Source organism: Mandrillus leucophaeus, unplaced genomic scaffold, assembly GCF_000951045.1.
Source record: "Mandrillus leucophaeus isolate KB7577 unplaced genomic scaffold, Mleu.le_1.0 Scaffold367, whole genome shotgun sequence".
NCBI classification, from domain to species: Eukaryota; Metazoa; Chordata; class Mammalia; order Primates; family Cercopithecidae; genus Mandrillus; species Mandrillus leucophaeus.
This window is the reverse complement of record NW_012103887.1, coordinates 1,528,390-1,541,992: the sequence shown is the minus strand read 5'-3', so window position 1 is coordinate 1,541,992 and position 13,603 is coordinate 1,528,390. Positions and strand designations below refer to the sequence as shown.

Below are 13,603 nucleotides of genomic sequence, written 5' to 3'. Positions count from 1 at the left end.
CTGTAAGCAACAAATAATAGCTACAATTATACTTCCTCTACTGCCATACTGTCTCTACCCCAAAACAAACCATAGTTGCTCTTCACATATACAATTATAGACCTGGAAATAATGAGGCTTTCATCTGCCTGAATCATATAGATTTACAGAAACAGCAATCTGCTACCACCAACTCACACTCACTACCGTGTCCTCTGCGGCTATTGTCTTTGACAATCAATTTAAAAGTAATAAAAAGGAAACATCTGGTGACAAAAAATAAGAAAGCATTAAAAATGGAAAGAAATATATCAAAAGGACACAGAAGACAAGTTATAGGGGCTCCCACTGGTAATATATGCAACAATTTGATGCATATAATGAATGATGACAGTAATAGGTTATAAAACCTATTTGAAGAAACATGAATCAATACTAATTAAACATTTTTTAATGTAAAAGTGATGGCTAGCTGGGTGTGGTGGTGCATGCCTGTACTCCCAGCTACTCAGGGGTACTAAGGCAGAAGGATCACTTGAACCCAGGAGTTCAAGACTGCAGTGAGCCACTGATCACACTGTACTCTGGCCTGGATAACAGAGCAAGACCCTGCCTCAAAAAAGAAAAAAGAAAAAAAAAAAGTCTCGAAGGGTGATAGGAAAAGCGGAGAGGCTTTTCTTCTTTTTCTTCTTCTTCTTCTTTTTTTTTTTTTTTTTTTTTGAGAAGAAGTCTTACTCTGTCACCCAGGCTGGAGTGCAGTGGCGGGATCTTGGCTCACTGCAACCTTGGCCTTCTAGATTCAAGCAGTTTTCCTGCCTCAACCTCCTGAGCAGCTGGGACTACAGGCACACGCCACCACACCCAGCCAATTTTTGTATTTTTAGTAGAGACAGGGTTTCACCATGTTGGCCAGGATGGTCTCGGTCTCTTGACCTAGTGATCTGCTTGCCTTGACCTCCCAAACTGCTGGGATCACAGGCATGAGCCACTGTGCCCAGCCAAGGGGGAAGCTTTTCTTTGTGGAAGAATGCCAACTAACAATAATAGAATGGTCAGAGCAGAGTAGTGTGTGCCTGTAATCCCAGCACTTTGGGAGGATCGCTTGATGCCAGGTGTTCAAGACTAGCCTGGGCAACATAGTGAGACTTCATCTCTACAAAAATTAAATAAATAGATAAATAAATAAATAAGTAGCTGGGCATAGTGGCATGCACCTGTAGTCCCAGCTACTCAGGAGGCTGTAAGGCAGGAAGATCACTTGAGCCGAGAAGTTTGAGGCTGCAGTGTGCTATGATCATGCCTGTGAATAGCTACTGCACTTCAGCCTGAGCAACATAGCAAGACCCCATCTCTAAAAAAAAAAAATCAGGATACTGTTAGCCAGCCAGCTCTTGCTGGTATTCTTTCTGCTATTTTCACAAGTAAATGCACTCTGATCCGAAGTCTTAGGAAAAAAGTGAAATATACATCTCAGCTGAAATAAAGCAAGGTCTCTAGGTCTGTATCAATTATTTCCATGTTTGGAGGTGGTCAGTGAATCTGCCACATAGGTAGTGAGTCACCTTCTAAGTCAGAAATTCTAGTATCTCTTTGGGAAGGTTAACCTTTGTCTTGTCAATCCTATGCTTTTGATTGTAGCCATATGATCTCAAAAGCAAATGCAACAAAGCCAAAAATAGACTAACGGCACTTAATTAAACTAAAGAGCTTTTGCCCAGCAAAAGAACCGACAGCATAAACAGGCAATCTACAGAATGGGAGAAAATATTTGCAAATTATGCCTTGATAAAGGACTAATATCCAGAATTTATAAGGAACCTAAACCAACAGGAAGAACGTGGGAAAAGTACATGAACAGACGCTTTTCAAAAGAAGACATACCAGCGACTAACATATGAAAAATGCCCAACATCGTAGTAAACATGGGTTTACTATGAAGCAGGCATTGAGCACAGCGTGTCACTGAGATTCCCTCCTCTAATCTTTGTAATAACCTTTGTTCTGCTCAGAAGTGGGAGCAGATTGAAAGAGGTTAGTAATCTGTTGAAGGTCACACGGCTCATAACTGGCAGAGCTGTGTTTTGTCTACATTAGTTCAGACCGTTTCGTTTTGAATTGTTCTCTACATAATGCCAAAATCAAGTATGTAAGTATATTTTATAAAAATACACATTTCTAATTATCAGAGAAATGCAAACTAAAACCACGATGACATACCATTTCACACCAGTTAGAATGGCTATTATTCAAAAGTCAAAAAATAGCAGATGTTGGCATGGATGTAGAGAAAAGGAAATGCTTACACACTGTTGGTGGGAATGTAGAGTAGTTCAGCCCCTATGGAAAACAGCATGGAAATTTCTCGTACTAAAAATAGAATTACTATTTGACCCAGCAATTCCATCACTGGGTATCTACCCAAAGGGAAGAAGTTATTTTGTCAAACAGACACTTGCACTTGTGTGTTTATCTCAGCGCTATTCAAAACAGCGAAGTCATGGAATCAACCTAAGTGTCTATCAGTGGTGCACTGGATTAAAGAAAATGTGGTATATACATACACCATACAATACTACACAGCCATAAAAAAGAATGAAATAATGTCCTTTGCAGCAATGTGGATACAGCTGGAGGTCATTATTCTAGGTGAAATAACTCAGAAGCAGAAAATTGAATACTGCACGTTCTGACTTACATGTGGGAGCTAAACAATGGGTATCCCAGGCAAGGACATATAGATGAAAATAATAGACACTGAAGACCCCAAAAGGGAGGAGAGAAGAGGAGGGGGAGGGATTGATAAACTACCTGTTGGGTACTATGTTCACTGTTTGGGTGATGAGATCACGGGAAGCCCAAACCCCAGCATTATGAGGTATACCCGTGCAACAAACCTGCATGTGTACCCCAAGTCTATAATTAAAATTATAGCCATATGACCACAGTAAGCATAAAAACACAATCACTTTGAGTGCGAACCTAACTGTATTGATGAGCCGAGATTGTCTGTTCAGCTTCCTTAATGCGACCAGAAAATCAAGATCTAAAGAATGAATGTCAATGCATTGACTGCCATGCACCTTTTTAAGGTCAAGTCATGATAACTGATCCAGTGCATTACACAACAAAAGAAAGCTACGGTCACTTTGAAAATGTCATGTAGGCACCAGTTTATAAGACTCCTTTTAGCCGGTGTATGTAGAAGCATTTTAGTAACTGTGCTTTATGAGTTTGAAACCTTGGAGACATTTTTTTTCAATTATAAGTCTTCAGACTAAGTTACTTTAAAAAATGTCTTTCATTTAGCGTTTACTAGGAAGCAGGCGTTGAGCACAGCGTGTCACTGAGATTCCCTCCTCTAATCTTTGTAATAACCTTTTTTCTGCTCAGAAGTGAGAACAGATTGAAAGAGGTTAGTAATCTGTTGAAGGTCACACGGCTCATAACTGGCAGAGCTGTGTTTTGTCTACGTTATTACAAACGCTTTTAAGCTGTTCTCTACAATAATGCCAAAATCAAGTATGAAAGTACCATATTTTACAAAGATTCTTCTATTTACCAAAACACAGACACCCAGAGCACTTTTTAAAGCTGTCAAATGCGTGGACTTCGGTTTCCAGGAGCTTATTAAAGGGAAACTACAAATAGTTCTTTGAGAAGGTACAGTATTGTTCCTGAATGCAAAGTGAAATGTGGATGATCACATTAAGTTTGGAGAATAAATACATGCTGTTAATAAGAACAGTTCGAATTCTATTTACAATTCTATTAACAATGTAAAAAGCTTTTTCTTGTATTTCTTCCACCTAAGCTCCCTGGACTCATAGTTTACCTTAAACTATCAAGAAAAGAAGTATAAAAAGATTTTTCTTGTATTGCATTCCTATATATCCAGTTTTCCCCTAGTTATTAGGTGTCAGAAATAGTGCCATATAGCCTCTAGGTAGAGTTCTCTAGCAGATGGCAAATAGGTGTTCCAGGGGTTTGCCCAAAGGTGAATTTTAATGAGATCTGCCTACTTCTTTCTTACCTTGAGAAGTGTGAGTATACTCAGGGCTGTGGTGGTATGTAAATGAGTTCTGCTCCTATGCTAATTAGATCAGGCCTCTGGAGAGTAGCCAGCTGTTAGTTTTTAAAGGAAATAAAACTATAGGTCACAGAAATAAGCCATTTCAAAGCTGGTTTTTAGAGACCTTTTCTAGCATAAGAAACAGCCATATGTCCCAGAAGGAGCAATCAACACGTCTGGGTAAAGAGAGAGGAGGAGAGTGAGTAGGTAAATAGGGTCATTATTTCCAAGCTTTTCCCTGGAATTCATTACCCGCACAAATAGTCTTCAGACCTTGAGTGCTGCCTCTATTTTTATTTTTACTATAAATTCATAGTTTCTCTTGATATTTAGTAAAAACTAAATAACGGTAATACAGTAGTCCCTACATATACTCAGAGGAAGTGTTCCAAGACCCCCAGTGGGGGTGTGAAGCGTCGGATACTACAGAACTCTACATGTACTTGATTTTTTCCCATTCATATCTACCTGTGATAAAGTTTAATATATAAAATAGGTATGGTAAGAAACTAACAACAACAAAACAATGCTTATAACAGCATACCATAATAAAAGTTATGTGAATATGGTCTCTTCCTCCAAAATAATGTATTCAATGTAATATTTTCAGACCTTGGTGGACTGTAACTGAAACTGTAGAAAGTGAAACCAAGGATAAGGAAGACTACTGTAAAAAACTCGGTCTTCCTTGGCTCCCAGGGAATTTTCACTCTCCTCCTCCTCCAATATCTCCCATACTTTCTTCTCTGTTGTCTTCTCTTGCTTCACTTGCTCTACCAACCAGAAGTGATTAGATGTTTTCCATATTTGGCTTTGACTCTGTCCTCTTTTTTAAAGAACTCTCTCTTGATCATGTTACCCACCTCTAAAGCGTCAATCACTAAGGAAAACAAAATCTTGTAAGAATGTGTGTGTAATCGAAGGAAAGGGAAGAGATGTTACATTATCCATGTGATGAGGGCTTCTTACCCCTTTTTAGCCATGGACTCCTTTGACAGTCTGATGAAACCTATGCATCATTCCCTGAATCATATTTTTAAGTTAATATATTATAATAGGATTGCAAAGGACACCAAAAATTAACGTTAAAGTGACCAGAATATTTTTACAAATACGTTAATGTTATGCTCATGTGTATCCTGCAGTCATATTTACGAAATAACAAGATCCAGTCACTACCACAATTTCAAAGTAGTAAGAAAGACTTGGAAATGTTGTCTATAACTGTACCACAAGATGAAAACTGTTAATGGAGACAAAATTGCAGAAGTCATTAATATTCTTATGGTTTGTTGCCTATGTTCATAACTGAAAGGAATTTTACATTTTAGGCAGTGACTAGGGAAAATACAGATGTAGAATTCAAGTACATAGATCCCCATGAATTCTACCCATAGATCCAATTTTAAGAATACCTGGTCTAAAGATTTCCAAAAAAGATTGGGAATCGTGACTTACTTGTAGCCTAAGAGAAGCATAGGGACAGTACAAAGAAGGGGATGTTATGGAACCATCTATAATTGTACATTTATACTATATTCCTCCCTTCATATGTTTGGTTTATCTGGGCTTCCTGTGTCTCCTCGTCTTTCTCCATATACCCTTTATATCATATCACAGTAAAATTAAAACTAGCTAGTTCTTTATTTGGTGGCAGCTGTTGTGTTTTGGCATTGTTTTGTTGGAAGGATGTTTTTGTTTGTTTGTTGGATTATTTTTTAAATATATCCATGGGTTGTAGGGGAGACAGAAACTACTGATTATCTGGGATTATTTATCCATGCTATGTCTAGCATCTATTAACATAGATAATTGGGCTTTAAATGTGGATAGAATTAAGATATCCAACTTCAGCCTCTGTCTGTTGCCTTCGAAGGCCTCGAGGTGTAGATCAAATAATCCCCTTTCCATCTTGTAACTCTCTCTCCCCTTGGCTTCCTGAAGGCTGCTTCTCCTGGACCCCTCTGGTCTTCCCGCTTCTCTAATGGTCTCTTCTGAATCCTCTCATCAGTTTCACACTCAACCACCAGAAAAATGTAGGCATTTTCTCCACGTTAGGCTTTGGACTGGTTTTCTCATTATCTTTTCTTCTTTGATACTCTCTCTCAATCCCCAATTCACATTCTTTCCCATGTTCCTTGTCACTTTTTTTTTTTTTTTTTTGAGACGGAGTCTCACTCTGCCGCCCAGACTGGAGTGAGTGGCGCGATCTAGGCTCACTGCAAGCTCCGCCTCCCGGGTTCATGCCATTCTCCTGCATCAGCCTCCCCAGTAGCTGGGACTACAGGCGCCCGCTGTCACGCACAGCTGATTTTTTGTATTTTTAGTAGAGATGGGGTTTCATCGTGTTAGCCAGGATGGTCTCGATCTCCTGACCTTGTAATCGGCCCACCTCAACCTCCCAAAGTGCTGGGATTACAGGCGTGAGCCATCGCACCCAGCCACTTGTCAGTTTTAATGGATCCCAGCTCCCCACCTCCCAGTTGAGATTGTAACGACACCCAACATGTATTCTTTGGACACTCACTGTGCACAATTATACTATAGTATATAGTTATGTTAGGCACTGGGCATACAATTCTGGACCAACGAAACAGGTTTCTGCCCTCACACACCCTATAATCCATCAAGGAAGGCCTTAATCAAGTAATTTCAAGAGTGAGGTGTAGGGTGAAAGAGGAGAACCAGGTCACTGCAGAAGTTGATATTAAGGGGATCTAGCCTAGTTTGGGGGTATAAGGAAGCCAATCAGAAGAAGTGAAGCTTCGATTGGAACTTTAAAAGTTAACTGGGAGATGACTCAGTAACCAGTGTAGGAATTGGGATTAGGACAATGCATGTGAAATGCAGAAGTCTAGAAAGAATAACGGGGAAGGAAGAAAAGATGTCAAATATGTCTGTGGTATGGAATCCACAAAGGGCATTTGAATCCAGTGAAGTTGCAGAGAGGCAGGCCAGGCTGGTAAACACTTGTCAATCATGTGGGGGCGGGTCAAGGTCATCATCCTAAAGACAGTCGGGAAGTTTCATTAGGCAGCAGGCTGAGTGTCCGGATTCACAGTTTTAAAAGATTAATCCAACTCTAGTAGGGAAAATGGTTTGGAGAAGGGCAGGAACCCATGTGAGGAGACCATTGAAGGTGGTTATGGAGCCCAGTTAAGAGACAGTATGTTGGTTTGCAAGAAAATTTGAGTCTCCATTGTTTCTGCTTTACCTGCCCCTCAAACCTTTAAGATTTGACCTTGAAAATGTCCACTGCATGCTGCTTTTCATTCCCATTGACCAAATTCAAGCTTCTTTTTTTCCCCGGACTATTGCAGCAGCTTTACTCTCTACTGACTTATCTTCTATTTCCTCTTTCTCCATGCCAGTGGCGTACAGGTGCGCTGTCAGACTTAGTCCCCTAAAACACACTTGATTGCTCCCAAATGCATCAAGATTAAGTCCAAACTCCTCTCCCTTGTTCACAACCTCTGCAGTGTGGTCCCTACATATGCTTGCAGCTTTCTCCACCATCACAAGCTCCTACCGTAACTTTCCGACTTCACGTTCCCCCTTGGCTCACTAACTCACAAATCTCCAGACATGCTCTGTTTTACAAACTCCTCCCTCCCTCCTAGACTATCATTCTCTTCCAATGCACTCATAAAAAATTTTCGTCTTTGAAGACTAATTTCAAGCCCAGCTTCCTCTAGATTTCAAGCCCAGCTTCCTCCTAGATGTCCCCAATCAGAATTTTTCCTTTCTGTCCATGTTCCAGTGATTATTTAAGTGATGTGTTTTCCCTCTAATTAAGCTTCTTACCCTTGCCTCACCATTTATTAGGGTCTAGCTCCTATTTGAGTCAGTATGTATGAGAGAGAGGCTTTTCCACTAAATTATAAGTTTCTGAGGGCTAGAGAGATTTGTGGTAGTCATTTCCGTGTTGCACATAGTGATTTGCCTGTCCTGTGCTTATAAAGGCTCAACAAATGTTAAATAAGTTTTTGGGTGGTGGTAGGCTGATCAGACCCCAGAATTGCACATTTATCTGAGTCACATACCCAGAACCCATTCTGGTTGTAATATTCTAGGTTGATCAAATGCACAGGAACATTTTACTAGCAGTACAGTTTTTGTTTCAAAAGCTGGCTAAATGCAACAAGTCTCAGTAAGAGTAACAATTCAGTATTTTATTGAGAAGTGCTGAATTCTTTGTTGAAAGCTGAAATTTATTCTATAAGTATTTCATGAGCCCTAATTATGTCTCTGGCTTTGTGCATACAACTATGCAAATCTGTGTCCTGGGAGCACTTAACTGGTATTTTCATAAGGACTTGGGGTTTTTCCATCAAGAATTGCAGGAGGCTGGGTGCAGTGGCTCACGCCTGTAATCCTTGCACTTTGGGAGGCCAAGGCGGGGGGATCATGAGAGGTCAGGAGTTCGAGACCAGCCTGTCCAACATGGTGAAACCCCGTCTCTATGAAAAATACAAAAAAAGTTAGCCAGGCATGATGGTAGGTGCCTGTACTCTCAGCAACTTGGGAGGCTGAGGCAGGAGAACCGCTTGAACCTGGGAGGAGGAGGTTGCGGTGAACCAAGATTGCACCAGTGCACTCCAGCCTGGGCAACAGAGCGAGACTCCATTTCAAAAAAAGAATTGCAGGAGAATATACATTAATAAATAAAGCTTAATAAAGCTTTATTAAGAAAAAAATAGTTCATTCCTTTGGTCAGAAGTTATCTGTCACCTAACCCAGAAGTGAAAACAATGCAGCCAAGGAAAGGTATGACAATACAATGGATATATTGTCAATACAATAAAAAGTATAAAAAGAGAAAACAAACTTATTAGAATATTGCTGATTGCAGTTTATTTAGGGCTTGATTATTACTATAATTTTATCATTTTCTTAGCTCTAATATTAATAAAGCCCTGAAACAAGCAGGTTTTATAATTTTCTTCTCAGTGTCACTTTACACCACAGGCTAGGAAGCATCAATAGATGCTCAGCAGTAATAACTGCATTTATTGAGTTCCAGTATATGCCCCACATTGTTTTAGAAACTGGAGACAGGCAAAACTCAATTTATAGTCTCAAATAGCTTGCAAAGTAGTATCTTATATAGGAATCAAATTGCTTCCAGGAAATAATAAAGGAATATATTACTAGAAGAAGATGCTTGTATAGGAAGCTCACAATTTTTTTTCCAGGCTAGATTGAAACTGGACATTAGAGACATACTCTGTGATTTTCTGAAATATGAGTGCTAACTATGGAAAAAATAGACCAGAAACTCTCAGAACACAGATTAGTAGAGGTTAAATGTAAGAAGACTTTTGTGGGGAAAAAAAATGTAAATGATGAGGAGAGAATGCATTCAGAATGAGTAAAGAGTACTTTTTTAGATGTTTGCTGTATGCCTATATAAAGATCTGTGGCTTCAAATTTGACTAGATTTTGTTTTTGTTTTTCAAAATCTTTTCTAAGAATTGCCCTGGTGGAAAATATTCCTGAAGGCCTTAACTATTCAGAAAATGCACCATTTCACTTATCACTTTTCCAAGGCTGGATGAATTTACTCAACATGGCCAAAAAGTCTGTTGACATAGTGTCTTCCCATTGGGATCTCAACCACACTCATCCATCAGCATGTCAGGTAAGCTACATCCTCTGTGTGTGTGATGATTTTACTTATGTGCATTTTCCACTCCTTAGTATTCTGCTCCTCCACTCCTCAAACTCCAGCTCATTTCTTTTAGTGTACCCGCACCCAGAGTACACGTACATTATTACATTTATGTAGATGTGCCGTTGTTAATCATATGTCACTCCGCTCCTACTAGAATGCCAGGTTTGCGAGGACAAAATCGTGTTTCATCTTTGCCCACAATCGGCTCTTTATACAGAATTGCTGTGTTGCACAACTTCAGGGCGTGCTATTTACGTGATAATCTCTGTCAATGGCATGGTCCAGAATTCTGCTTTGCACAACCTGCATGTTTACAGGTCTAATTCTGTAACTGCCTGCTGAGGCATTGATTTGGTTAATTTGTGTTACAATCCACCTTTCGAGTTATAATTCACCCACTGCCACTTTTTTTTAATAGTAGAGTGAAATTTCCCAGGATAGTTGTTTTTTCTAGACTGTCATATTTGAATGAATGGGAAAAAGAAATATGCTTATTTCTTTTTAAAAAATAAGGCTTCGGAGAACTACCTTTAGAAAACTGACTTAATGATCTAAACGATTTCTGAATAAAATGCTCTGGGTGTAAGAAAATGGTGCTGGTGATTTTAGTGTGTTTTCTTTATATTGATACAACCATGATAGTTTATATTAAGCTACCCTATCTAAATATGTAGCCATTGGCCTACACTTAAATGTCATATGTAAGTCAAGGGTAAAATAAGTTTTGTTTCCTTTTATGCAAAATGTGTTGGCATTAAGCTTATAATCATGATCTCACTGGTGCTTTGAAAGCTATTGAATCTATTCAGTTACACCATTTTAAAGTCAAAAGTTACTGGAAAATAAAAACAAAAAACACAAAGGCCATAACTAAAGAAGAATGGAATGAGTTTACTAACTGTGTTCTACACTTTTCCATCTCTACTAAAGTTTAAGTAAGTGTTTCAGGATTTATTACTCCATAATGTCTCCTAAAATGTAGTGGTTTAAAGCAATAGTATCTATTTGTTCATGATTCTGGGCAGGGTTTGGCAGTGAGGACTTACCTCTGATCCGTATGGTGTTGGCTGGGGTGGGCTGCCTGGGGATGGAGAGTCCTGGATGGCTTTCCTCACATATCTGGTATCTCAGCTGGGGTGACTGGAACGTCTGGGATGGCCGAGTCTCTCTGCATGTTCTGTCATCATTCAGTAAACAGTCCCGAGCTCTTTACGTGGTGGTTGGATCCTCAGAAGGCAAAGAGCTCTGGAATCCTAGCATGTTGCTCCCAATCTATTCCATTGGTAGAAGCATGTCTCAAGTCCAGGAGGGAGGAGCAACATCCACGTACAGGAATGAGGATTATTGGCGGCCATCTTTGGAGATAACATACCACAGCCCAGTCTGTGGCCGTAGCAATTCATAGCTGTCTTTTACATGCAAAACGCATTCACCTCATTCCTCAGAGTGAGAATTCTACTACACCAAGGCTCTGGAGCGAAGCCAGAGGTCACCTCCAATACCCCTTTCGCTTTATGCGGGCTTTTTGGCTAGATCTAGAAACCAAATTGACACCAGGCAGCTTAGCAGGAGAAAAGTCTATAAATTTTATTAGTTTTACTCGTACATGTGGATCTTCACAAGAGAGTGAAGTCCAAAGAAGTGGCCAAAGTAAGATGGTTTTATACTTTTTTGACAAAGAACAATAAATCTGAGAAGACATGACAGGACAAAGGGGATCTGTGTGGGGGCAGTCAATTTCTAGGGGAGTCACTAGGAGATATGGAAGGGGTATAAAACTAGTGGGAGATAGGGTTACTTCATTAAGTGTGTTCATTCAGGTCCATGGCAGCCCCCAGTTTCCAGTGTCTGGTGATAAGGGCTATTTTCCCACCCTGGTACAGGTAGGGTGGGCTTCTCAGAAGAATCTTTATGGTTTGCTGCATACAGAAGAGACAGGTCAGCTATCCCTTACTGAACTACAATTTTCCCAGTGTTTTCCCCTTGAAATAATCATCAATATACCAGCCTGACATATTTTGAGATGGCACATCCTTCACTCCTTCAGTTCAAAATCCAGAGTGTGTTGATTTGCATCAGGTCTGGATCTGAGTGAGGCTCCTCATGTGGGCTTCTCTTTATTGGAAACATGTAAAAAGAGTAGTTACATGCCCCCTAACACACATGCCAAATGTAAAATGGTAAGACGGGGTAAGATACCTAGAGATACTCTTTTCAAAAGGGGTAAATGGAGAGTAGAAGATTGCCCCCTGGAATGTATGAACCAGGGGAAATAAGGCTCCAGACTGGCTAGCTTGCATATGAAAGCCTGGCTGAGCCATTTTGATCTCTAGGCATTGGCTAACCCTTTGCGGGGGCAGTCTTTTCCCAGCTGGAAAGGGGTGTGTGTGTGCGCGTGCACGTGCTCATGTATGTGTCCATGTGTGCGTCTGTGTGTGAGCATGCATGCATTTTTAATTGATGCATAATAGATATACATAGTTTTGGAGTACATGTAATAATTTAATACATTATTATAATTTGTAAAGATCCAATCAATGTACTTGGGGAATCTGTCACCTTAAACATTTGTCTTATCTTTAGGCTAGAACCTTTCAAATTCTTCCCTTCTACTTATATTTTTATATGTTATGTTATGTTATGTTATGTTATGTTATGTTATGTTATGTTATGTTATGTTATGTTATGTTATGTTATGTTATGTTATGTTATGTTATGTTATTTTAGGAGACAGGGACTCGCTGTGTTGCCCAGGTTGGAGTGTAGTAGTGTGATCTTAGCTCTCTGCAACCTCCACTTCCTGGGTTCAAGCAATTCTCCTGTCTCAGCCTCCCAAGTAGCTGGGATTACAGGTTTGCGCCACCATGCTCAGCCAAGTTTTCATATTTTTAGTAGAGACAAGGTTTCACCATGCTGGCCAGGCTGGTCTCGAATTCCTGACCTCAAGTGATCCACCCACCTTGGCCTCCCAAAGTGTTGGGATTATAGGCATGAGTCACTGCACCCGGCCCCCTTCTACTTATTTTGAAATGGAGACTAGATCATTGTAAATTATAGTCACCCTACTGATCTATCTAACGCTAGGTCTTATTTCTCCTACCAAACTGTATGTTTGTGTCTGTTAACATCTTTTCGTCCACTTCCGACACTTTCCAGCCCAGAAAGCCTTTTTAAAATGTCAAAATGTCATGATATACAGAAAATTCAGAAAATTATATGCAGTACAGAGCCCTTTTGTTTGGCTAAGAAGATCCATAGAAACCCACGACCTGAAGCCATGTCTTACTTGAAGAATGTTGTGAGTGGAGAGACCAACCTTGGATTCTCTACATTTTATCTAAATTCTGCATGAGAACGCAGCAATTCCTTCTTCAGTTTATCTCGTTCTTTGTAACCCTTGTTATATACTGCAAAAACTTGTAATCTGCCTGAAGAATTTCAGCCGGCTTCACAAGTTCATTAGTTGTATTTCCCATGTTCTGTTTTACAGCAGGTGGTACTATTATGAGCACTCTGTCATTACATAATGCAGATGGCCCTTTCTCTAGGCTTCAAAGGAAATTTCCTTACTGTTCTTCCAGCCTTGAATGATACAAGTAGAGGCCAGCCTCCACCATGACCCAATCCCACATGGCTTTACTTATTTACTTATTAATTTTTTTTTGAGATGGAATTCCGCTCTGTTGTCAAGGCTAAAGTGCGGTGGTGTGATCTTGGCTCACCACAACCTCCACCTCCTGGGTTCAAGCGATTCTCCTGCCATAGCCTCCTGAGTAGCTGGGATTGCAGGCACCTGCCACCACACCAAGCTAATTTTTGTATTTTTAGTAGAGATGGGGTTTCACCATGTTGGCCAGGCTGGTCTTGAACTGACCTCAAGT

At 40.0% G+C, this 13,603-nt stretch overlaps 1 protein-coding gene across 2 annotated transcripts in view; it reads left to right on the top strand.

Annotated features, from left to right (window-relative positions):
- PLD5 (phospholipase D family, member 5) overlaps positions 1-13,603 on the top strand; it is a 378,906-nt gene that overhangs the window by 150,761 nt on the left and 214,542 nt on the right. The window contains exon 3 of one of the 2 annotated variants that reach the window (XM_011990029.1): positions 9,521-9,689. The exons of the other annotated variant lie outside the window; for it this stretch is intronic. Coding sequence (XP_011845419.1) covers positions 9,521-9,689 — 169 coding nt within the window. The remainder of the gene's footprint in view (positions 1-9,520; positions 9,690-13,603) is intronic. 2 annotated transcript variants of the gene reach the window in all.